The sequence below is a fragment of the Salmo trutta genome, chromosome 33, assembly GCF_901001165.1.
Source record: "Salmo trutta chromosome 33, fSalTru1.1, whole genome shotgun sequence".
Classification (NCBI taxonomy): Eukaryota; Metazoa; Chordata; class Actinopteri; order Salmoniformes; family Salmonidae; genus Salmo; species Salmo trutta.
In genome coordinates, this window is record NC_042989.1 from 14,176,774 (window position 1) to 14,204,026 (window position 27,253).

Consider the following 27,253-nt stretch of genomic DNA (forward strand, 5'->3'; position numbering starts at 1 on the left):
ACGAGTGGGAAAAATACCCCTGCTAAGAGGACGAGTGGTGAAAAATACCCCTGCTAAGAGGACGAGTGGGGAAAAATACCCCTGCTAAGAGGACGAGTGGGGAAAAATACCCCTGCTAAGAGGACGAGTGGGGAAAAATACCCCTGCTAAGAGGGAGAGTGGGGAAAAATACCCCTGCTAAGAGGACGAGTGGGAAAAATACCCCTGCTAAGAGGACGAGTGGGAAAAATACCCCTACTAAGAGGACGAGTGGGAAAAATACCCCTGCTAAGAGGACGAGTGGTGAAAAATACTCCTGCTAAGAGGACGAGTGGGGAAAAATACCCCTGCTAAGAGGACGAGTGGGGAAAAATACCCCTGCTAAGAGGACGAGTGGGAAAAATACCCCTGCTAAGAGGACGAGTGGTGAAAAATACCCCTGCTAAGAGGACGAGTGGGGAAAAATACCCCTGCTAAGAGGACGAGTGGGGAAAATACCCCTGCTAAGAGGACGAGTGGGAAAAATACCCCTGCTAAGAGGACGAGTGGTGAAAAATACCCCTGCTAAGAGGACGAGTGGGAAAAATACCCCTGCTAAGAGGACGAGTGGGGAAAATACCCCTGCTAAGAGGACGAGTGGGAAAAATACCCCTGCTAAGAGGACGAGTGGGAAAAATACCCCTGCTAAGAGGACGAGTGGGAAAAATACCCCTGCTAAGAGGACGAGTGGGGAAAATACCCCTGCTAAGAGGACGAGTGGGAAAAATACCCCTGCTAAGAGGACGAGTGGGAAAAAAAACCCTGCTAAGAGGACGAGTGGGAAAAAAACCCCTGCTAAGAGGACGAGTGGGAAAAATACCCCTGCAAAGAGGACGAGTGGGAAAAATACCCCTGCAAAGAGGACGAGTGGGAAAAATACCCCTGCTAAGAGGACGAGTGGGGAAAATACCCCTGCTAAGAGGACGAGTGGTGAAAAATACCCCTGCTAAGAGGACGAGTGGGGAAAATACCCCTGCTAAGAGGACGAGTGGGAAAAATACCCCTGCTAAGAGGACGAGTGGGAAAAATACCCCTGCTAAGAAGACGAGTGGTGAAAAATACCCCTGCTAAGAGGACGAGTGGGGAAAAATACCCCTGCTAAGAGGACGAGTGGGAAAAATACCCCTGCTAAGAGGACGAGTGGGGAAAAATACCCCTGCTAAGAGGACGAGTGGGAAAAAATACCCCTGCTAAGAGGACGAGTGGGAAAAATACCCCTGCTAAGAGGACGAGTGGTGAAAAATACCCCTGCTAAGAGGACGAGTGGTGAAAAATACCCCTGCTAAGAGGACGAGTGGGAAAAATACCCCTGCTAAGAGGACGAGTGGGAAAAAATACCCCTGCTAAGAGGACGAGTGGGAAAAATACCCCTGCTAAGAGGACGAGTGGGAAAAATACCCCTGCTAAGAGGACGAGTGGGAAAAATACCCCTGCTAAGAGGACGAGTGGGGAAAAATACCCCTGCTAAGAGGACGAGTGGTGAAAAATACCCCTGCTAAGAGGACGAGTGGGGAAAATACCCCTGCTAAGAGGACGAGTGGGGAAAAATACCCCTGCTAAGAGGACGAGTGGGGAAAAATACCCCTGCTAAGAGGACGAGTGGTGAAAAATACCCCTGCTAAGAGGACGAGTGGGGAAAAATACCCCTGCTAAGAGGACGAGTGGGGAAAAATACCCCTGCTAAGAAGACGAGTGGGGAAAAATACCCCTGCTAAGAGGACGAGTGGGAAAAAAAACCCTGCTAAGAGGACGAGTGGGAAAAAAAACCCTGCTAAGAGGACGAGTGGTGAAAAATACCCCTACTAAGAGGACGAGTGGGGAAAAATACCCCTGCTAAGAGGACGAGTGGGAAAAAAAACCCTGCTAAGAGGACGAGTGGTGAAAAATACCCCTGCTAAGAGGACGAGTGGGGAAAAATACCCCTGCTAAGAGGACGAGTGGGGAAAAACACCCCTGCTAAGAGGACGAGTGGGGAAAAATACCCCTGCTAAGAGGACGAGTGGGGAAAAATACCCCTGCTAAGAGGACGAGTGGGGAAAAATACCCCTGCTAAGAGGACGAGTGGGGAAAATACCCCTGCTAAGAGGACGAGTGGGGAAAAATAGCCCTGCTAAGAGGACGAGTGGGAAAAATACCCCTGCTAAGAAGACGAGTGGGAAAAATACCCCTGCTAAGAGGACGAGTGGTGAAAAATACCCCTGCTAAGAGGACGAGTGGGGAAAAATACCCCTGCTAAGAGGACGAGTGGGGAAAAATACCCCTGCTAAGAGGACGAGTGGGGAAAAATACCCCTGCTAAGAGGGAGAGTGGGGAAAAATACCCCTGCTAAGAGGACGAGTGGGAAAAATACCCCTGCTAAGAGGACGAGTGGGAAAAATACCCCTACTAAGAGGACGAGTGGGAAAATACCCCTGCTAAGAGGACGAGTGGTGAAAAATACTCCTGCTAAGAGGACGAGTGGGGAAAAATACCCCTGCTAAGAGGACGAGTGGGGAAAAATACCCCTGCTAAGAGGACGAGTGGGAAAAATACCCCTGCTAAGAGGACGAGTGGGGAAAAATACACCTGCTAAGAGGACGAGTGGGGAAAATTACCCCTGCTAAGAGGACGAGTGGGGAAAAATACCCCTGCTAAGAGGACGAGTGGGAAAAATACCCCTACTAAGAGGACGAGTGGGAAAAATACCCCTGCTAAGAGGACGAGTGGGGAAAAATACCCCTGCTAAGAGGAAATACTGTTCTACAGAGTTTAGGAAAAAGATTATTTATCATTGGGTACAAAATTATAATTTTCATTTAAATAGTGGAAAATCTGAACATCTCAAATATCTCAAAAAGCAAATATCTATATGGGATAGCCTACAGCTTTGGAGCCTTGGGAAAATAAAGTGTGGAAAAAGAATCCTAATTTACAATTATGTCACATATCTGATAAAGAAATGCATTAGATGTAGCTTGCTGTGAGGTATCAAGGATTATGTTAATATGGGACCAAATCTGACAGGCCACTGTAGGGTGGGATAGAGAGTCTATGGATCAGTCCAGTCTTTTAAATCCAACTAAACAAACAGGGCCTTCTCATGTTCAAATCACTCTTAATCACCCATTTAAAATACACAAGTCAACCGATAACCACATGTTCCTTTAAGTGTATGTCTTACTTGTATGTCTTAAAACAGGCTGTTTGCGTAAACTCCACATTGCGCCACCCTCCCAACCCAACCCTCATGTCAAGCAGACTGTCTATATGTAGACAACCTGGAGACAGGCCTGAACAGAAATCAAACCTGGATGATGGATAGCTTTAGTGCACACCGACCTCTGTCACAAGGGGCTTGCCCTAAATCAATGGGAGCGATAAGGTCCTGCTCCTACAATGCTCACCATGGTATGTTCAGCATCAGGCCTTATCTGTGCAAGTCTGACTAATAACTAAAGACAAGCCACAACAAAACCACTAAACCCACGTTGTCAAACACAATTTACAATGTATATTCCCCCTCCTCTTGTGCTGTTAAAACAGTAATTATGAGAGCCAAAGTGATACGGGGCGCTGTGTAGTTTAAGGCTGAGCCGAGCCCGCTGGAGGGCATAGCAGGGACGCTCCCGCCGTGTTTAGCTATGGTGTGGAGAGAGACCAGGGGTGATGTGGTGGCGAGCCAGCCAGGAGACTGACACGGACTGAGGACCGAGCCCTGAGGGACATCGTTGGTCCCCCTCCCACTCCAGTCCTGTCAGAGCAGTGTGGGAAGGGTGATACATGCAGAGAAGAGTTGGAGGTTGAAGTTGAGGAGAAGGCCGACAGGAAATAGCAGCATACACTTGGAGAAGATTACAGCGTTGAGCATGTTAAGACCTTTCAGTAGTTTTCCATTTGCTTGGAGTGTGTGTGTGTGTATAAGAAATAGTGTGTGTGTGTGTGTGTGTATAAGAAATAGTGTGTGTGTATATAAGAAATAATGTGTGTGTGTGTGTGTGTGTGTGTGTGAGGAGGAGGAGGGGTGAGAGTATAACTTTCCATGCAGTGGCATCAAAATGGGGAGGGAGACCAAACATGACATCAAACGATGCAATTAGCTGACCCCTTTCTGCCGGAGTCAACGCTTTAAAAAGCCCCGCTTCAAAAACGTTGATTAAAATATGTTTGCTTTCTCATTGAAAATGACATTTGACAAGGTTAGTAATATTTCAACTAACTACAAAAACATTCTCGTGGCCATGACATTTTTTTTCCCATCACTTTGCAAGGCCGCAGGTAACCCCGGGGCGAGTTTCCCATGAACTCTGCGCTACAATAGAAAACCGGGAGAGAGAAAATAAGAGCTGCTTAAAAGTTTTACACCAGCGTGTTTAGTTTCACCCAGGCAGCTGAGGCAAAATGTTTTGCGATCATTATTCAGAGAATTTTTCCCCTTTTCTAATTCAAACCACAACGATTACTCAAAACGGAGCTGGTAGTCTTTTCTCTGACCGCAACACCCTGCTTAGTGGGGACTCAGGAGGCTGTGGACTGTCAGCAACTCAGAGGATAGAGTTCCCCAAGCTGCTAAACCCCCCCATCGCCAAATTAGGAGAGGTGTAGTGGACTGCCCTTTCCTATGCCAATGCAATCAAGAAACCTATTTTTCAAATGTGATTCAAATTAACAGTACAAGACAGTAAGAATTGAATAATACTCTCCGTGAAGTCAATGGTGTCATGGTTGACCTATGGTTTGTTCTTCATGACGAGATTATGACATTTTTGTCAACCCACACAGAAGGAAGAAAGTATTGAGCCGGTGAACTAAAAGCTAAACTATAAGTTTCTGAAACAGTATCTGCAAATTGAGTTCATGACAAAACAACAGTGTGATAAAACTCACATTGACTGAGCGAGTGGGAGTTGCTGCTGGGATCAGAAATGGACGGGCCCAACTCTGTCTGAAGTTAATAGTTTTCACATTCATTCCAGTCTGAGGAGAAGAGAACGTGAACCTCCGGGCTGGACAGCGAGCCAGCCTTGGCTTAGCCGCAGCTGCGCTCAAATTGAAGTGGCACTTTTGATCAGAGTCCTTTCACCAGACAACTCTATTCTGCGCCCTCATTTCTAACCTTTCTGACACACAGACGGCCATAATAAAAATAAGACTGGTCACCTTACAACATACAGCCGTCACTGAAGAGACAGACCCTGGGTTTAACATGGACCGAGATTCGCAGCCTACACGCCGGCTGATAGGGATATCCCTCAAAATGAGAAATGGATTTCTTTGACGTCTCCGCGGTCGCCATTCAAAGGGAGTGGCTCAAAGCCCCAAACTCAGACAGAGTTTGTGTTTCACTTGTTAAAAGAAAAAATATGTCTGCCTCTGTTCTCAGCATCAGTCCAAAGGAGAGGATATCTGCCTTGTCCGTTTCAACCTCCTGCATCTGATGAAACGTTACAGTGGCTCATACGATTCCGTTAACCCTTTCAACCCCCGGCCACAAAGGTCTGCACTCTGGGCCTCATTTATGGCCCACAAAAAAGAAAGAACATTACCAGAACATATCTGCAGTCAAGGACTTCTGGTTGGAGGGATCCGTTTATCATAGGAGATTTAGATTAGTGCCCGACTGCCTTTCACCTAATGGTTTATATAATGTGCGAGGCTTCGGAGAGGCTAATCTGTTGACCTGATAGATATTGTACATTAGCCCTCCAGAATTGATGAGTGAAATCAGAATGTCTAAGCTTGGACGCTAGCTCCTCATGTGTCTTTGATTACACGACACTCCCACCGACGGCTATGAGGGCAGGGATGTTAAAACTATCAGGAAATCAGGCCGGCGAGAGACGTGAAACTCAAACCAGAGACGGGAGAGGAGAGTGCTGGGAGCAGGGTCGGGGGGGAAACTTGCTTTTGCCGGGTCTCTTCAGCAAATGCCAAGCCAGCGTAGAAATAAAGACAAGTACTAACGTGTATTACATGGGCGGATCTATTTATCTGACAGCCCTGTTAATATCATTTTTGAGAAAAAACACAGTAATATAACACAACCGCTTTTATCAGTTTGTGAATATATTGCGTTATGGTACATCCATCAAACAATGTCAGGGTTACCGTTAGGTGAGACCAGTTATAAATCTAATACATTACATCTACATTTTGTATTTCATTCTGTACACTTTAGATGTATTACTCAAGTGCAGATAAGCTAAAAGAGCCTAAGGTAGGTAAAGGAGGCAAAATAATGGAAAACTGCTCATCTTACCTGGATATTGACTCATTTTTTGAAAAGCTTTACATTTGAACAGTATTCTGATTAAAGGATACTGAACAATGGAGACAATATAACATGAACTTTTAAAAAATGATTGCAAAAATCTGAAATACATTTATTCTCCTGACATTGTTGATTAGGTTGGAAATGAGGAGCGACTGGTGTTTGGTGACATTTATTTTCTCAGAGTTTTGTTTATAACCCTCCTATTAGTCAGAGTGGCTTCGTAGCGGAGGCTGCTCGCTAATTGTGATTTATTCAAGAAGACCTCTCGGCAACCATGGGTTCCGTAAAAAAAATATAGGAGAAAAAGAAAACCTTTTGGTTGACCCCGAGTCGCCCTTTGAGTCTCAAAAGACTCTTTTCAGGTACAAATCAGCCAAGGACCTTCATGTGTGTGACTCTGAGATCAGTACACACAGAGGTCACACTGTAACAGAAAAGAGATCTAGGAAAACATCACAAGCTGAATTATTACACAGTGTAGTGTGTGGGCGGACACGGCAGAGTGGTACGTACGACATTGTTCCACTGTGTACTAAATTTGTTCCAGATTAGGAAAAAAAAAACGGTCTATAGCGTAATTTATCTGGTCCTTGATTACAATGTCAAGATGTAGAACTGGGAAAATGTACGGCACGGGTGCCCAGAACACCCCTCTCTGGGTTAAGGGAAATAAACAGCAGAAAAAGTACAGGGTTGAGCGAGGTACAGTGGGTCTAGAAAGAGGAAGCAGTTATGTGGGTTATCTATAAAGAACTAATCACCAGCTCACAGCATCACACCACACTATGAGTGACAACTGTGTTAGAGTTGCTATTTAAAAAACATCTATGTTCTCTAGATAATCACATTTATTCAACACATGCATTTTTGGGGGATTCAAACTAATGTAAATACTTGCATTTAGTAGTCTGTCCCTATCAGATTAATATATAAATATAAGGCCAAAGATGAATATATCAAGAAATTATGTGAAAATGAAGATGAACTTTACCATCACTACTTTATTACCATTCTTTATACTGTAAAATCAGACTTCCATGCAAGTGGCTATGAATATCAAAAATACCAGGGGAAAGGCAATCCTCCCCAAAAAGCTGTTAAACACTTGAAATGTCTTGAAGCTAGCACAACCAGAACTAAAATATGCATTTCTCTTCTCTCAATTTCAACCGGAGAGAGAGAGAGAGAGAGAGAGAGAGAGAGAGAGAGAGAGAGAGAGAGAGAGAGAGAGAGAGAGAGAGAGAGAGAGAGAGAGAGAGAGAGAGAGAGAGAGAGAGAGAGAGAGAGAGAGAGAGAGAGAGAGAGAGAGAGAGAGAGAGAGAGAGAGAGAGAGAGAGAGAGAGAGAGAGAGAGAGAGATGTTGCTAGATAGAAAAACAAAAGCCCAGATTGTTTCCGTTCAATTGGGCATATTTTAGCTGTAAAGCCATGCCGTGGCGGAGACCGTGGAGCAGGCAGGGTATGGATCCCCTTCTTTCCGCCTCCTTCATTTCCTCTTGACAGCCATGAGGCTCATGGTCCAGCGCTCTCCTTAGCCCTCTGTGTACAATAGAGGGATATAGCTGGTTTTGCCTTTTCTGCCCTGCTCTGCACCCTTAGCCCCACAATTAAGCCGTTTCAAAGTTTCTGACTTTGGGCTGCTATTAAAGCCCACTGTGGAGCTACATAAAATAAAACACTTACAGGGGTTTTATCTGAGGGCCCTTAGAAATACATTACATTATAACAACCCTCTCCTAACAGTATGTGTGTGTATATAAAAATGTATTCAAGCCATCCTTGCCGTTCCCTACAATGGCTTGAGTCAGCATGCTAGAATAGCACAGCCTTCATAAGACAACACCCAGCCCACACACCCATAATTATCCTACTATCTTCAGCCATCTCTTTGTAGCTTTCTATACATGCAGACATTTCCGACAGCAACGTGTGCAATGTGTGTGCACTGGCCTGTGTGTGGTGTGATATACAGTGGATTGAGAGGTCGTTCTGCTCGGCGTGCACACACCATTTTTCACAAGGCAATCTTTGTGTCAGGAAAATAACAGTGAACGTCTCCCGTCACGTCGGTTCTAACACGGCCGGGCCCCAATGTCTTTGGGGGGTCAGGGGCCCGCGTCTGCTCAAAACCATTCCAGCCATCAGAATTCTCCTGTATAATTGGGTTTTACAAAAAGCCATTCTAATCCAGGCCCACTCCTCTCTGTGCTGCGCCCCCTAGACAGGATCTCACAGGGATGACAAATGCTGCTGACTTCTGCCTGGAATGAAACCCGGAAGGTCAACCATAGAAAAAAAAAGAAGAAAAATACAAATATTTTTTTTTGTTAAATAACACGCGTGGCTCTACATGTCTTGATGACATAAATCTTAAAGGCTGACAAAAAAAATGTTCGTTCATTTTCAGAGAGAGAGAAAAGTTCCGCAAGCAAACAGAAATCTGTTGGTGAGGCACGAGGCTCGTTGCTCATGTTGCCTCTTCCATTTACTTAAAGCTTTCTTTTCCGTCTTAAACTAACTGTCATACGGCAAGGCTGGGGATATCCCCCTAACGCTGGGGTGCCTCTTTGTGTCCCGCTCCTCGTTTCTACACACCGCCCGCCGTGTCAAAGCCACTCGCAGCCGCCCTCAACGTTAAACGACAAATTTGGATAATGCGCAGGCAGGCAGAGACAAACCCAGTCAAATAAATAGGTGACATGGAGGCTTAACGCCGAGCGCTTAAATCCCGAGGCTGCTGGGGACCTGAAGTGTTGAGGATTACACCCCAGACGCCTTAAACAATGCACCCAAATGTGCATCCTTAAAAGCATGAAATCCTTAAAGCATCAAGCCTACTTGTCATTTGCCATTAGTATTTCGGAGTTGCTCGTGTTATACAGGAGTCGATGTAGCTTTCCAGCTCGGTGTGATGTGTTACAGCTGGGCCCCGAAAGACACTCTCTCTGGAAGCCCCGGGGGACCTCCATTGTGGACTTGTTTTTCTAGCTGTGGTATATTCTCCAAGAGGATGTTGTAACAAAGGAAACAATAAAATGGAGCACGGTCCAACTCCACATGGGGTATCCACAGCATTATGAATGGGAGGATAAGACGATGTCGGGAGGACTACGGACACTTCTACCCAGAAAGGCTGATGTCAACGCTTTCACAGTGAATGGGTCAAATTAACTCATCCACACCTGGACTTTGTATAAAAACATTGTCCTTATAGAAGTAACACAATCACTTCAGTGTGTCCTCAACGTAGGACTATCGCCGCTGAAAATTACAGGAGTCCTTGTCAGAAAGGAACCACTACACTGTAAATCAACATCACTATCGCCACAGTCTTGGAATGGCCCAACGGTGCCTATTGTCCTCTTTGCACATGTTTCTCGTGGCGAGGTGAGGTGGCGAGGCGCAGTGTGGCACGACACAGGTCTTGTCCCTGTCACCCCAGAGGCACGAGGCCCTGTTCCTGAGGACGGCCCTGTAATGTCTGTCCTCATCGGATCAGCGCTGGCTGCTGTGGCCCCCACTCAGGTGACAACCTCTATCTGCTCTGGCTCTATGACGGCCCCACTTTGCTTCTGCCACTGGGCCAAAAGCACACTCCCATTTACCCATAAACTGCCTACACACACACACACACACGGTACACTGTGTATTGTACACACAAATGCACAAAGGATACTCTCCAAACCAAACATACCTTATCCTGTATCTCATACAGTGTCCAACCATAACACTTTCCTATAGAGACAAATACATAATCAACTGAACGCAACAAGGCCTGTCCACAAGAGAGCAAGTCATTACAATTTATTAATTAGACATTCCTGGCCTTGCTGCTTTAGGATGTACCACAAAATGATGGACATATCCATTAAAAATGAATACATTATAGCAATATCTTACATTTCAATTTTAATTTGATGTCAGGGCTATCAGATTGACCATGCTAAGACTATAACAGAATTATCATGCAATTTCTGCTGTAAAAACCGTAGCACACCGTTGTGTCTGAAATAATTGGGAAAAGTTCCGAAATTAATCAAGATGTCCGATTGCAGCTGTGTCAACTAATATAAAATAGAACATAAAACAGCTCTCTATCTGTTCGTTAGTCAAGGTGTCACGGAGCAGATTTACCACATTCTGTTCATTTATGGAGGAAAGATCTGTCATTGGCAGTGAAAGCAAATCTAAGAAGCAGTAGATCTGTTCTATGTGTGCTATTTCTATGCTTTCCATTTTTAAGTTTCATTTTTGATCTTTTACTTTCGGCTTTGTACACCAGCTTCAAACAGCTGAAAATACTATATTTGTGGTTAAGGAAAATATATTTCCCAGCGGTTTAGATGGTACAATGATTCTCTACACTATACTTGCTTGTTTTGTCACAAACTGAAATTAGGTGATCTATTAGAATTTTAGCAACCAGGAAACGGTGGAGACATTTCTGCATAGTGGATCTTTAAGAATGAGCATTGACATGTGCTTTGAAAACTACGCGGAATCTGTAGACATGTTATGGCAATAACAATATCATAATATGAAACAGTATCACATCATTAGAACAAAGCGGAAGGAAGAAAATATTACTGTGAGAGAGTGCGTTAATCTCCGTCAACAACACGCAAGTGGTCAACGTGATGATGTATATGGCAAACCCAAAAGTCTTAACCCCTATTTCATATGAGGGAGAAATGAGCCATATTGTCCCATTATAATGCCATAAATCATTTTTGTGGAAGTCTGACAGCTTTTTATCAGATGTAACCTTTTCAAGCCTCCATTAGGAGCTCTAACATTTTCAACTCTGACACATTTGCAGTTTACGAATTGCACAGCTGATTAACTTTGGGTAGAAGCGAGAGAGTGGGCTGGCGATCACGCTCATTTCCACAAAGACCGTTCATCGTCCTGTATGGTGTGGTGGTGGTGGTGGTGGTGGTGGTGGGGGGGGGGGTGAAGCCGGAATCTAATTATTTAGCTCTACACTTGCCCTTTTAATCTGTACCAATATCATATCACAATGACTGAAAAAGGCTTTTGTTGTGGAGAATGAGATTTTGGGGGTTTGTTTAGCCGATGCATTATCATTTAGAGATAAAGTGAGATGTGTTGGTAAAACCCGGGCTACATTATGATTTACTTGAGTGTCTGGGAAATGATTGAAAAATGTGAACTTGGCGATCCTGATTTCACTGTGGTCATTAAACAGACAGGCCTAAAGAATATTTGGACATCAAGCGTCAGATAGATGGAGGGAAAACGTGTATCAGCACTTTGTATCCCCCCGTCAGAAATGCTGCTTTTAAGTAACACCAATAGCCAGATCAGAGGAGAGACTGGCATCCCAGACGGACATTCACCACTCAGCCCTGTCCCCTCTCAAAGACACGATACACACATCATTCATTCAGGAGACCCAACAAGATGGCACAAGCCTAAATCAATGAGTCAAACAAAACCATTACAACCCGTATCATACAACATTGTAAATCATGACAAACCGCCAGAGCACATTCAGATACACAAACAAAGGCTAATTGCCAACCAACGTCTGCATAATAAATGACTATACGTCTAGAACAAACACATTGACTACACAACAGAGACATCCCCACCACCCAGCATTTATTAGGATACCTTTGCCAATAATTGATTTACATTATCATCGAGGAACGACGGGGGCAGTTCCTTGGGAAACCTTACCCACTTCTCCTAAAACACACAGGAGGCTCATTATTTGTGTAATATTCAATGGCAGGTGAATAATTTTTATGCAACTCTGATAGTTGGGGGAGATTGATAACTCAATTATTTGCCCATTCAGTAGGCTGCCTCTGTCTCTCTCTCTCTCTCTGCCTGGCTCGGAGTCTGGAACGCCAGCAGCAAAAGATTGATGGGTAGAGGAGACCAATGGCTGCCGTGGCGATGCCGTGCCATCTCATCCAGGCACTGGGCCTGAACATGCTAGTGCTTTTTTATTCGCAGTTTCTTCCTTCGTTCGTCTCGCGGAGCCTCATAGCGAGGCTCAGCGTCATTACCCTTCACTCCGCTGAAGAGGGGTTTATTATGAGGTTAGTGTGTTGGCAAGACTATTGTTTGGATGATGAATGCTGTTGGTGAGGGCTTTGGAGGGAAAATTAGTTATGTTGTGTTTTCGTTTCGTTTCGAGGAAATACACAGCCGTTGCTCACTTTTTAAGGCTGGAGGGCAAACAAAGAACAATTAAAGCGAGCCCTGTGTGCTGAAGTTCGGTTAAAAGGCAGGGAGGGAAATACATGAAAAAATAAGCAAATCACTGGAAACGTCAGTCAGGAGTAGTGAAGTCATTCCACAATGTGGCGGTGGTATTACAAGGTCATGTAGAAGGGAAACCAAAGGGCTGGGACTGCCTCCACTGGAACCTGTCTTTGAAGAATGGGTGAATGAAGGAATGGACAAACACAAAGGCCCTCAGCCCTCCAGGACCCGTCACATGAAATGATACCGCTAATGAGAAGAGAAGGGAGGATGATGTCACCCCATCATTCTCTCTCCCTCCCTCGCTCCCCTTCTCTTGTTCGCTCTCTCGCTCTCTGGCCTGACATGGTTGTGACTGCAAACAATGCAGTGACCCAAAATTCATTGCCTTCCTCCCTTCGACACACACACTAAGTGCAGGGGTAGCTCATGCCTCTCAGACTCTGCCATGCAGGCCTAACAACACCAGGGAACGCATTCAAAATGTCAGCAGTAAATGTCAATTAAAAATTACAAGGGTGCTGGGAAAGGTGGGGTCTGAAGAAACTGACATTTTTTTGACACGGCAGCATTTATCTGACCAGGCTGTTGGCTGACATGATGGGATCTACACTGTCAGTTCCTTAACGCACCCCGACAAGGCCACTGCACTGAATACCAATGAAGGCAGGAATGGACAGATATCTTAGGTTCTTAGGCTTAGAGATGCCATCTTCCAATCAGTTTATCTGTTTGTATTCCATAACTCTAGTTTAATACCAAGAGCTTCTGTTGAAGCAGGTAGACGCATCACAACCGGCCGTGATCGGGAGTCCCATAGGGCGACGCACAATTGGCACAGCGTCGTCCGGGTTAGGGTTTGGCCGGGGTAGGCTGTCATTGAAAATAAGAATTTGTTCTTAACTGAGTTGCCTAGTTAAATAAAGGTGAAATCAAAAAGAAATCAAAAAAGATGGATAAGTGCTATTGTCCTCTCAATATAACAATAACAGACTAGACTACATGTACTTGGGCTGGGCACAGAGGCAAAGTCTCAGTCGTCTGCTGTTATTGCTGCCGTGTCGTGCTGCCTGTGGTACTAATCATAGGACCTAATAGGAATAAAAGACCCGTCTCTCAAACTTTGACTCGTATATCATGTCAGATTTGATTGACTGAGACAGTTTTCATTCAAGTGTTTTCTCATTAAAACGCCATTCATCCCCTCATGGTCTAGGAATGTTCTGGAACCCGGGCCAAACTTTTTTTCTGGTCAACAACTTTCTTAAAGGGGCTTTAATGAGGCCCACTAAAAATGGCAGCCATCAAAGATGGTCCTTCGAGTGTCACACTCCAGTGACACTGGGTTCTTGGGGTCGCCAACATTATCAAATGCCACAGAGCTCAGAGCATTTCTATCCCCCCTGCCTTTGGGAAGCATGCCATTTCCAAATAAAACTATATTAGACTGAGAAAATAAAACACATTGTTGATTATGACCTTGGCATCCTGCTAGTCGCTTTCATTTCACTGCTCAGTATATTGTTGAATCATCCTCCCTGGAAGGCAGATGTTTGGTTAGATGGCATCTGTTAAGTCAATCAGGAAGTCATTTGTCTATAAACATGCTTAACGCTCGCCTGCTGTAAAACTATTCCACCTCAGTTTCCTCATTTATGTTTTAATATAAATATTGGTAATATCATCAAAAGAATCCAAGTAATTATATTTGTGACATACGAGACTGACAAATTGCTGTCAATTATAACGTTCATTATCACACTGCAGGCAAACGGATTAAATCATATTACTTCGCCATTATGACCTTTTAGACAAAGTGACAACTATCAGTCAACCAAACAAACTAAGGCTGTTCTCTCTGCTGCAGCCTCTCCACACAGCCTGGTCTCTGGACACAGCATGGGGTGGCTGGAACCTTCCGGCACTGGCCATCATATCACTATGTGTCAGCGGGCCGCGTCACAGCTGAGTGGGGCCAGGGTTGGGGCTGTAGTGGCCAAGTTGTGACGGGGGGGGGGGGGGGGGGAGCGCTGGGTGTGACCTTTCAGGCTCGGTGCATTTGGAAGCCATGGTTGAGGCAAGGAGGGATAGGCCACGCGCGAGCGCTTTCGCCCCTCAATTCTATTCCGCCACGCCCTGACACAAAACACACTTGGGTTGTTGTGTCGGTCACTTGGTTACTAAACCTGTAAGGTGAGGTCTCCATAGCGCCTGGCACTATGGAAGCCGTCAACACGGTGAGTGAGTAAGAGAAGCCCTGCTGGCCAGGCAGGCAGGCGGTCTGGGTGCTCAAAGGGACGATATGGGTTTATTTGAGCCACAACGGTGTGAATGATGCTCTAGTACACATCATAGATCATTTCACCAGTACAACCCAAGGACTACAGATTTCTACTTGAGCACTATTTGTAAATTTGCTGTACAGAAAAAAAAAATACTTATCTTCTGAGAAAGCGGAATTCACATAACGGTTGTTTACAACCCCTCATACCTCACTTCCCCTCCACTGTCGCTACAGTTTGTTTTCAAACAAAACTTTGTTAACTCCTCAAGGGAGACGTCGTGGGTCTGGCTTGCCTCTCTGAGACTCCCTGGCAGATGCCTGGAGTGTGAGTACTACTCAGAGACAATGACAAGAGGTCCTGTGTTGTACGCATGACTAAGGGGCCTCTACACGAGGCCGGCAGCACGCCTCCGTTCGTCCCCGGGGTGGGACTCTCCAGCCCCCCCTCCCTCGTTCCTGTCCAGGGGTTCTCATGACAACAGAATGGAAGGGATTAATCACCCTTCCGTTTCACCGCGTTTCCCTTCAAACAATGTGTTGTGTACTCTGGAAAACAATCCAGCCCCAGAGAGGTTTCTTAATGGAAGTGACCAGTGTTGTAATTTAGTACGTCCATGCAGTGACCCTTTTCTGGAGGAAGTGGGTAATGTTACACTGTGGGGATGTTTGGAGTGGATATGACCTGCATTTGAAAGAAGTTGTTTTACACACAGCTATATGACCTATGCGTGACCTACCTTCAAAAGACAAAAAAAGGTGGGAGCGGCTAATGATGTGAAAAGGGGTTTGATTGGGAGATGTTAGAAAGTGTACTGCAAGCATAGTATAGTGTAGGTTTGGGTGGTTTTGGCATGCAGTGTGGGAATCAACGAGAAGACGTACCTGTTCCAGTAGCTCCAGAACTGCTCGTTCAGGTAGGTGCGATGGCTGTGGTCGTCCCCAAACGAGGCCTTGCTCTCAATCCAGTGGACAATATGGCCTTCCACAGCTGAAACAAGAAAACACAAAGGTGATAGATCTGTGCAGCCTTCCCTGTGGCTCAGTTGGTAGAGCATGGTGTGTGTGCAACGCCAGGGTTGTGGGTTCGATTCCCACGGGGGGGCCAGTACAAAAAAAAAAAATGCATGAAATGAAATGTATGCACTCACTACTGTAAGTCGCTCTGGATAAGAGCGTCCGCTAAATGACTTTAAAAGAAAGAAAAAATTATAATATGAAAAATGTGCATTTACCCTGGTCTAACCCTGCATTTACATTCAGGCCTAAGATGTTTTCCAAATGAGAACAGTCCTTTAGAATGTCTATCCACCCACTATAATAAAAAAACACAAGTGGATTGTATAAACTATGATCATATTATATGCAGCTATAATCAGCCAGTATAATCAAGCAAGCCAAAGAACTAGCATTTGGATGGGGACATGTGACATTTTCTTGCTAAATAGACTTTGAAGCTTTTCAGTGATATCAACTAGCATAGAAGGGGAATGTGTATTGTTATGACAATGACTTGACACTTGTAATCATATCCAAAAGAGCTGTAAAGGCTAGCTATTTTAGCTAACTGACCATAGCAGTTACAAGTGAAAATGAAATAAAACCACTGACATTTATTGTGTAAATAAATACGTACCGATTGGCACCTCCAGAATAATGTCAGGCGTCTTGTCATAACCTTTGGTTCGCAGTTGGTTTTCATCTGCAGAAATCACAGTCATTTTAGCATTTTGACATTTCCTCATATTATAGACCTGAAAGACCTAAAGAAAAGCTGACACTTATTTGGTGACAGCATGCAGTGATACAGTGCAACATTCAAAAGCATTGGCTTGGTTTCTATCTCCCTAGATTGACCTTTCAGAAATCCAGTAGGTCTTTCACACCAACCAGCATATTTTACCCAAGATGCCTTTCTTTACCACTGCAGCACAATGATAACAAAAGCTCAGTGTTGCAGAAGCACCAAGACACAGCCGAGGACAGCAGAAAACAGAGAAACCATTAGCTATATCTGACACTTGTACTGCCACTGCACAAAATGTATAAAGCCTGGTAGTTACTCCTCTCCACAGCTCCACTAGCAGCAGGAGTAGATGGGATGGTGGAGCGTCATAAAGCATAAAGAAAGGGACAGAGACTTGGCATTATAGCCGCTGTGAGCCTGACCCCTTCCTGCACGGGCCGCAGCCATTGTCCTTGACTCCTGGCGCGCTTCACCCATTATCCGCCCAACACCTGATTTAAAACTCAGGCTGACCAGGTCATTCAATTCCGGGGGCCTGCCTCTTCGTCACCAGCCAAGCTCGACTAATGGGCCAGAAAGGGGGACAGAGCGGAGAGTGGTGTCAGGGTGGAGGGTTGAGAGAGGAGAGGCGAAGGTCTGTGGCAGGCAGCCTACAGCCAGAGGCCCATAGTGGTGGTGGACGGGCTGTTTGGTCTCTCTCCTAACACCTACAGGGCTGTTGACATTGTCATGCAGCGCCAATCACCTTTTTACATCACCTTTGATTAAAATGAATGGCCCGTCCCTACTGTAGGGGAGCTTATTTCCAATCCATTTATCAGGCTAGGTGTCGTGAGGCAGGGCTGCCTCTGTGGCCCCTAACGCCATGCTGAGGCCCCTAAACTCGTGACAGTTTTAGAACAGTCATCCACGCAGGCCTGGAGGAAGGTCAACACTCCAGGCCCAAATAAATGATATTGTCTTAATGACAGAGGGAATTACTTTTTTCCCCCTTCATCACTCATCTGACCGAGGGGAGTGGATGGGGGAAATTTCCCTCCAACAATTTCACACCTGGACACTCACTACCTTAACCTAGACTCTCTGGACAAGACAATAGTGGATGGGAGGGAAGGCCACAATAAAGTAGAAAACACATTTGAAAAGCCTCTAGTGTTGCTTGAGGGGAAATTACCTATTGTTATGGTCAACCGTGTGATTACGGCTAAAAACAGACCAAGCCTGATAGCTAATACAACATTAAAACCAGGGCATTTGTTTGGATACTTGCATTACATGAGTATTTCGTCCGGACTCAGAAACATGTTATTCAACGTGAATTCAGCTATGTGGGTTGTGTTGTATAATAATCTATTCATGAGACTATAACAGTGAAGATGAACACTTAAACAGCATTAATATTAAAAGGTACAGATACTACTTCATGTCTCTCCACCCCATTCAGGAGGAGGCGTAAAATACATCTGGGCAGAAACTGAGCATTTTCTAAAATGTTCTAAATGAAACAATTTGAGTAGGGAAACCTGAGTATCAAACATTAGGTCAGTATCTTTGAAGCTCTTATTTCATCAAATATTCATACTGGGCTAGCGCATGAATTAAACATACAGGGTATTAGATAACCCAGGTCCTGGTTGTTAGTAAATCAATGGGAGATAACACCCACTACATCAATCATGTCCACGTTTCCTTTTTAAACTCTCCTCCTGTGAAAAAACAGAACGCATGGCCAGATGACTTTAGCTAACTGTTGTGGTGGGTGAGAGAGAGCTGTAGTCTTACCTAAGAAGGACAGGTTTCTCTCCTTCAGTTTGTCACGTAGGAGCACCTCGGCCTCCTGGCCAATAGCACTAGGGGTGAATGGTTAAGGACATACACCCACCAGCACTCAGTCACTTTTATTCACTTTTCAAAGGATAAACACTGACGTCTCTCGAGAGTCTAGATCAAATCTAGCACATACTGGTTGTGACTCACAGCCTGAAAACACATTGTAATGGCACAACATTTACCACTCATTAATGATAAGTCCAACTGCATTCGAGAGTGAATAACAGTTTCCCTACAAATCCATCAAATTAAATTCCACTGCAAAAATACTTATTTTTTCCCCCTGGGAGGTGGGTTACTATGGAAACGGCAAGCCTCCCTTAAAAGGGTTGCTGTGGCAACAACGTGAGAGTGTGCGTGAATTAAGAGTATGTAAGGGTGTGCGTATGTGCTAGTACAGGGACTGAAGTTACCCATCAACCTGACATCAGATGAGACAGCTACTAAGCTCTCATGCTAAGCTATGTGCTGTATATGCGTATCATATGCCCCTACCCAACATAATCTGAGCAGGGGTTTTATGGCCATACATCAAAATTCAACTTGGAACAACAAATCTGCAGATTACAAAAACTCAAAAATGTTGAGCAAATGCCAATTTGGCAAAACGCATACAGCCTCTGGACCGTACTGCTCATAAAAAATAAATAATCAAAAACAAAACAATAAATGTGCCTTTAGAATAAATGCCATTGTGAATCAAGGGAAACTGTGGAAAGCATTCTGCATTCATGAAGGGGCAGATATATGCATAATTAGCTTTTTTGGCAAAATGCTAAAACTCCTTCAGGCATTACACCGCCCCACACACACACACACACACACACACACACACACACACACACACACACACACACACACACACACACACACACACACACAGGCGATTAATACATGCATACCCTGAGTGACACACGCAGCAGAGCCAATCTTCTGATGTCCACATGGAGCCGTTCCAAAAGCACATAGGAGTGGGGCGGTTATCATGAACTGGCCATGGTGGAGTGAGTGAATGTGAGTTGACGCTGGAGGGAGGAGGGTGAAAGGAAGGTGAAGAGGGGGGATGAGGACGGAGGGCAGGATGGGACAGGGTTGACCGCCCCTGAACAGAGAACAAGCCCCCGCCACACCGCACCCCGATCCTTGCCCCCCGCAAACATAGCAGTCCCCAGCTGCTTGCCCCTAAATATTCAAATAGACCCCCCCATTGCGCCCTCTTGCTGCCCCAACCCACACCTTCCTATCTGGGAGACAGGGAAAGAGAGAGGAGGTAGTGGTGGTGGTGACCTGGCATTGACAGCCCATGACTGCCCATCTCCCACTCTCTGATCACTGGGCCTGCACTGCTGCACTGATAGGGAGGGAGGGAGGGAGGATGATCAAGTGAGAAAAAGAGAGAGAATGAACAAGAGTGTGATAGAATAAGACAGAGAGAGAGAGAGAGAGAGAGAGAGAGGTAGTAGCTAGGAGGGCTATATTTCATGTGGCAGTGACATGCCAAGAACTCTCCATGGTGCTGATAACTCGGACTGCTCTCTTTACTGAGCAGGCAGGTGAACAGGCAAACAGGGAAAAGGTCAATGTAGCATAATGGCAGTAGAAGACACCTTTCTAATGGTAGAAAGTCATATTTGCCTAAACCACATTCAATGTACTCTTGCTGATAACTCATACAATTATTTTCAGGGGCCCAAAACAACTCCAACTTTGCTTAATTTCTCGACTTAAAAAAAAACAGTATCCCCTTTCCTGGCACATTTGTTCTATTGGAGTTGTCACACTTCAAGAGCCACTTAACCAACAGGAAGTAAATAGAAAATGGCTGTGAATACACATGCCTACCCCCTTCCTGTGGCATAGAACATTGGGCCTGATTCACTCTGTGAACAAGAGAGATGCATTTACATCAGCCTCCACCTCTCCTCCTCCTCTCCTCCACCCCTGCAACGGGGACGGTGGCGAGTCAGGATGAAACACTTCCCCTCTGATGCAGAACTTTTATGTCAGGTGAAGCCAGACACATCTCATCCCCTTCAATAGCTCCTCGTCAATTTCAGGCTTAACATTTATGGGTAAGGATACTGTTTGATGCAGTCTACCAGTGGTCCATAACAGCAGTCATTTATTGTGCACTGAAAAGAGGGGGAAGAAATATTACAGCATCCAGGCAGGGGCAAGGAAGAAAGAAGCCAACACACCCGTTAAAAAGAATTGGGAATCACGTTTAATATTTCTGAATTTTTACTCACACACGCAAGACTTGCTACAGGAAATTAACCATGAGAAAGATACAGTACGGATTCATTTAGAACAAATAGCACACATTCACTACTTCAGTGACAATTAAATTACGGTGTGGAATGATGTTATTTGCTACAGTATAAACGTATAATTCAAATACCTGGTAGACGTGATTGGCTAAAGTCTGGTCTGGAATCAAAGATGGCTCCCGTAGCATGTTGTTGAGGACTTGCTTGGAGGCTGTGAGTAGGACAGAGAGAAAGCCAGCATACAAACTATCGTTAGTCATCCCAGTCCCAACAATGCCCCAATCCAAACATCACAAACCTTTTATGAATTGTAACAGTGACTGAGAAGATACAAAAGGTGGAGGATCAACAGAGTAGATAAACGCCAAGGTCAGGTTTACCATCATTTACCCTGCTGCTGCGTGTTACTGCAGTATTTCTAGCCTAGTCCATCGACCTGCCTGGCTGCTTAGAGCCTATTGAGATTTTCCATAGATAAAAGTTTCACTCCAGAGCACAGGAGCCCCATGTAGTTTATCTACGTTATGAATGATGACTATTTTGCCTCTCTCATCCCCATTCAAGCTCTACTAACATTATAAATCAGTGAGTTGCAAGCCGTTGGATTGATTCCCTATTACTGCAACAGCAAAAATTCCTTAAATCATTTTTTAAAAGATTGGGATTAAATGGATTGTATCATTGTGTGACGAAATGGTTGAGGCGCGCCATTCTAATGATATATACATACGGTCGTGACAGACTCACTGCATTACTGACAATATCGAGAATGTTTCTATTCATATTTCAGACGTGAATGGTTCCTGTCCAAGAACACAGCTAGCTAGGGAATCTCTACCTGAGATGTGTAGGTAGATGGGTAGATAGGGCTGACGACAGGAAGGCTAATTTGAGGGGTTTATAGAAAGGGGAGGAAGAGGAGTGAACAGCGTAAAGTGAAATAAAATCGACTTAAAAGGACTGTGGTTTTACAAGACCTGACTTACTATATAAGCCTCTATTAAACCATAACATTCATTATGACGAGATCTTTGCTAGAACATATAAAACGCTCAGAACCTCCCTCCTCCTCCCCTCTCTCCTTCTTTCCTTCATAGATGCTAGTCTCCTTGTGTACTATCAAACCCCCGGCAGAGGAAGAACAAATATGATCCCTCGCCTGCTCTTCCCAGTGCTGGAAGAGAAACGAGTGGAGGGAGAACAAAGCCCAGTCAGCACTCCCTCTCCTTTCCCCTCTCGCTCTCTCTCAGGGCTGTGCTTTATTTCTCTGCTCATTTTTCTCAGAGATTGGTACCTTCACACGCAGATCCATACCCTGCTCCCGCGCAGGCAGCGCCGGCAATGAAGAAAGAGGGTTATATTTTCCCCTCGAGTTAGGACACCTCATGACAAATGATAATGGATAATCAATACAGTGGGAAATATGAGGCAGCAAACTTTATGAAGCCGAGAGACATATTACTCGCCAGCAACACTCGTTTCTCTTAACAAAGTCACTACTCGACTGTGCCTAATAATCTGAAGGAAAATCAAAGGACCCACAACCACATCAGCAATATTGGCAAGTTATTCCACTTTAATGGCATTTTGATTGATCCCCCCCCCCCTCTCCTAATGGTAGTTTTATAGATTTGACGCTGCTTCTGCGAAACAGTCATGTGTAATAAACGTTCCCGAAGGCAAACGGCCACCGCTAAAGCTCTTGTCTTACTAGCACTCATAATAGGAGGTTGCCCATCCCCACATTCTAGTCTCTCACATACAGTAATACGACACTAACACATATACAGTTTAGCAATACGCTAACATGCTCCCTTTCCCTCCATCTTGTTATTCATTCGCTATTTTTTCGAGTAGCAATGATAAGTGTTTGTTTCTTTTCATGGTCTTTTTTGTTGTTGAGAGATAGGGTTATAAAGGGTTATAAATAGCCATAAAGAGGGTGACCTTGGAGCTGACATTGTGGAGTTTCAAGCCAAGCAATGACCTGATGAAAATGGAAGACCAGGCCGCTAATAAATCAGGCTGCCTTTAAAATGACTTTACCCTAATGCTCATTCATCACAGGCCGGCCTTAATGCCATTTGCAGGCCAGGAATCGCCCGCCATGCGCCGTGCGCAAACACGGCAGTAAATAACAACAGGGCCCAGCCCAGCATCCCCGTCTCCCTCGCATCGCTGCAGCCTCCGTTGAATATCAGCATACATTTATTCAAAGACACCCCCGCCTCGCACAGCACTGCACACCACGCCGCCAAGAGCTGCACCACCACACATAGAAAGAGACACATACACAAAGAGAGACGCACAGACACGCACACATAAATACATACACTAGATCATCACAAACACAACACACACAAAATGTTCCAGCCACACATGCAGAGAACAAAGCCTGCAGCATGACTTTACACCTTGTAAATATACACCGAATTTATTGTAATTGTCCCATGTTGGCATCAATTCTGACTGAGGTATCATATCATCAACATCTAAGGAGCAGGAGTGGGGAGGAGAACATTAGAAAGAAACACTTCACCTCCCATTGGGATTTGCTAAAGAAAACAGCTAGCGTAAAAGAAACACACTACAACAGCCCGTTTAGTAGAGCTTCCAACGCACAAAACAAAAAGCTCAATGCTACAAGGTAGGTAGTTCGGTGCTGTAACCACAAGAACGTAACTAGTAACCTTGCTTGATTTCTCTTTCCTTACTCATTTAATTTGTATCATCTCTCCCCCTTGTTTCCAGTAGGGTGAAAAAGTCATTATGCGAATGAAAAAAAAAAATAGAAAAGCTCATTAGAAGGCAACATTTGTTGAGGGAGGACCGTTATAAACAATAATGGATGGCGGTCGTTATTGCCCTCGACACTGATGAGCTCCTCGGCAAGTTTGTTTATTAATTAAAAAACATAGTTCTTTTTTTTTTCCTCATAGGGGACCAAGCCCTGCATATCCCCCCACCCGAACCCAACCACCCCCTCATCGTTCCCATGCACAAGCCATTGAGCTGCGGAAGGACACTCGTTCATCAAACGTCACGGAGCAGGAAAGAGACGGATCCTGATAATGCGCGCTGTTAAAGCTGATTTTCCATGATGAATCTCGGAGCATATAAATTGGCTAATATCTGAAAACATTTACAGATACTGGAGGAATTGACTACTTGTGGGACATGATAGATGAGCCCCAGACACCGGTGGACAGCTCGGCAAATCTCCACGGCTACCTAAAGCCCTCATTTGATTTTCTAATTTACCCCTTTTAAATGTATCCTCCCGCTTTTATAAAAAGAAGACGAGAGAAGGAGAGAGAGAAAAAGTGCGTTGTTCCTCCTGCTATGTGTATTATGGTGCTGGGTGGTATCGACAGCGCAGGAGGAGCAGAGCACCAGAAGGGGTTGCTGGGGCAGAACTGATCTACTTCCACCTGATTTTCCCTGATAGCACTGAAATGAAAGCGTGCGTGTGGTTGGGCTGGGGTGGCTCTACCATACAGAGCTCTTCCTGGGTCAGGCCATACGACTGCAGCAGGGGCTGACTTCAGTTCCTCTGATGAAAAGGAGTAATTAGTATACTTGTCTAGTGAGGTGCCGCACGCCTGTTTACCTTGCCCACAACCACCACCCCCTCCTCCTATACCTCCTACTCTTTTTCTTGCTTCCTCCTTGCTAATGAAGTGCCCTGGCTCTCATTATTCAAAACAAAACGGATGTATGAATGTGCGATTCTTGCGCCAGCACCATTCTTGGTCATATCTTGTGCAAACAGGAGGGAGAGAGAAGCCTTAGTGACAAATGGGGGAGAAACCATAAACATCATAACAGTGGGTCTAAAGCCACATCCATTTTGTGATCAACAAATTAAATCAATGAAACATGAAATATGTTGAAAACCATGGACACTTTTCAGAAATGTTAACATCTAATGTAGGCGACATAACCTTGCCTACATGGTTCTCTGGTACATGGTTCTCTGGTGAGCGAACATGACAATAAATCTTGCAGCGGTCCAATTGCATAGTTAGAAAACATGGAGCAGGAATTTAATCTGCTGGAAGGCCTTGGGAAAAAGGAAAAGGTCAAATAGCTAGCAAAATTGCCTCCTCAAAAAAGTGTATCTAAATCTAGAGGCACTTCAACTCACGTCAGTGGGGAGAATGGAGAGAGGGATGGAGGGAGAGAAGGGATGACAAGATGGAGGGGGGTGAGATCCCTCAGTGTCCCTCTCTAATCTCCTAGTTAGTGACTGCTAAGAGTATCATCATCATTATCCATTGGCAAGCCTCCATACATTTAAGTCATGAGGTCAACTAAGAGGCGGCAGGTAGCCTAGTGGTTAGAGCGTTGGGACAGTACCAGAAAGGTTGCTGGTTCGAATCCCCGAGCTGACAAGGTAAAAATCTGTCGTTCTGCCCCTGAACAAGGCAGTTACAGTGGGGCAAAAAAGTATTTAGTCAGCCACCAATTGTGCAAGTTCTCCCACTTAAAAAGATGAGAGAGGCCTGTAATTTTCATCATAGGTATACGTCAACTATGACAGACAAAATGAGAAAAAAAATCCAGAAAATCACATTGTAGTATTTTTAATGAATTTATTTGCAAATTATGGTGGAAAATAAGTATTTGGTCAATAACAAAAGTTTCTCAATACTTTGTTATATACCCTTTGTTGGCAATGACACAGGTCAAACATGTTCTGTAAGTCTTCACAAGGTTTTCACACACTGTTGCTGGTATTTTGGCCCATTCCTCCATGCGGATCTCCTCTAGAGCAGTGATGTTTTGGGGCTGTCGCTGGGCAACACGGACTTTCAACTCCCTCCAAATATTTTCTATGGGGTTGAGATCTGGAGACTGGCTAGGCCACTCCAGGACCTTGAAATACTTCTTACGAAGCCACTCCTTCGTTGCACGGGCGGTGTGTTTGGGATCATTGTCATGCTGAAAGACCCAGCCACGTTTCATCTTCAATGCCCTTGCTGATGGAAGGAGGTTTTCACTCAAAATCTCACGATACATGGCCCCATTCATTCTTTCCTTTACACGGATCAGTTGTCCTGGTCCCTTTGCAGAAAAACAGCCCCAAAGCATGATGTTTCCCCCCCCCATGCTTCACAGTAGGTATGGTGTTATTTGGATGCAACTCAGCATTCTTTGTCCTCCAAACACAACAAGTTTAGTTTTTACCAAAAAGTTATATTTTGGTTTCATCTGACCATATGACATTCTCCCAATCCTCTTCTGGATCATCCAAATGCTCTCTAGCAAACTTCAGACGGGCCTGGACATGTACTGGCTTAAGCAGGGGGACACGTCTGGCACTGCAGGATTTGAGTCCCTGGCGGCGTAGTGCGTTACTGATGGTAGGCTTTGTTACTTTGGTCCCAGCTCTCTGCAGGTCATTCACTAGGTCCCCCCGTGTGGTTCTGGGATTTTTGCTCACCGTTCTTGTGATCATTTTGACCCCACAGGATGAGATCTTGCGTGGAGCCCCAGATCGAGGGAGATTATCAGTGGTCTTGTATGTCTTCCATTTCCTAATAATTGCTCCCACAGTTGATTTCTTCAAACCAAGCTGCTTACCTATTGCAGATTCAGTCTTCCCAGCCTGGTGCAGGTCTACAATTTTGTTTCTGGTGTCCTTTGACAGCTCTTTGGTCTTGGCCATAGTGGAGTTTGGAGTGTGACTGTTTGAGGTTGTGGACAGGTGTCTTTTATACTGATAAGTTCAAACAGGTGCCATTAATACAGGTAACGAGTGGAGGACAGAGGAGCCTCTTAAAGAAGAAGTTACAGGTCTGTGAGAGCCAGAAATCTTGCTTGTTTGTAGGTGACCAAATACTTATTTTCCACCATAATTTGCTAATAAATTCATTAAAAATCCTACAATGTGATTTTCTGGATTTTGTTTTCTCATTTTGTCTGTCATAGCTGACGTGTACCTATGATGAAAATTACAGGCCTCTCATCTTTTTAAGTGGGAGAACTTGCACAATTGGTGGCTGACTAAATACTTTTTTGCCCCACTGTAACCCACTGTTCCCCGGTAAGCCATCATTGAAAATAAGAATTTACTTGCCTAAAAAAAAAGAAGAAAAGAAAAGTGACCAATCAACATTTTACTTCAAACACTGTCTAGTCTTCATCATATTATGGATTAGAGTGCATGGATGTAGGTTTATATATTCTACCTAAATACACAAAGCATCCCGATATTATGAAGAAAATTATTGAGAACAATTGTAGATTACGTGGACCTAGAATGGCAATACTGTCCTCTCTGTATAGTGCCGTTGTCTCTCTAGGAGTAAAGGAGAGTATTCCTCAGTACTACCTGCCCCTCCCCTCTAGCCAGTCTGTCTTCATGAGACGAGGAACATTATGGATGTTGATATCATATTCAATACGTGATGAAACTGCTTTGAATCTATTGATTTATTTACATGCGCCCCCAAATAGCCGCGCTATCGTCCTGCCTGAGTGATGCTCCCTTTAATCCTTTAGCAGGAAGAGGAGGAGGAGAGAGGGGAGACAAACCACCAGCAAAACAAAACAAGGAAAAGACAGAAAACAATTTAAAAGTCTATTGATCTGGCTGTAGTGATTGTACATATATTC

General features: G+C 44.7%; 1 protein-coding gene across 1 annotated transcript in view; it reads right to left on the reverse strand.

Annotated features, from left to right (window-relative positions):
• Positions 1-7,631: 7,631 nt before the first annotated feature.
• LOC115172433 (uncharacterized protein C15orf41 homolog) overlaps positions 7,632-27,253 on the reverse strand; it is a 47,942-nt gene continuing 28,320 nt past the window's right edge. The window contains exons 7-12 of the mRNA XM_029729872.1: positions 20,764-20,843; positions 20,445-20,494; positions 18,315-18,382; positions 16,422-16,487; positions 15,671-15,776; positions 7,632-7,806 (exon numbers count right to left, since the gene is read on the reverse strand). Coding sequence (XP_029585732.1) covers positions 7,632-7,806; positions 15,671-15,776; positions 16,422-16,487; positions 18,315-18,382; positions 20,445-20,494; positions 20,764-20,843 — 545 coding nt within the window. The remainder of the gene's footprint in view (positions 7,807-15,670; positions 15,777-16,421; positions 16,488-18,314; positions 18,383-20,444; positions 20,495-20,763; positions 20,844-27,253) is intronic.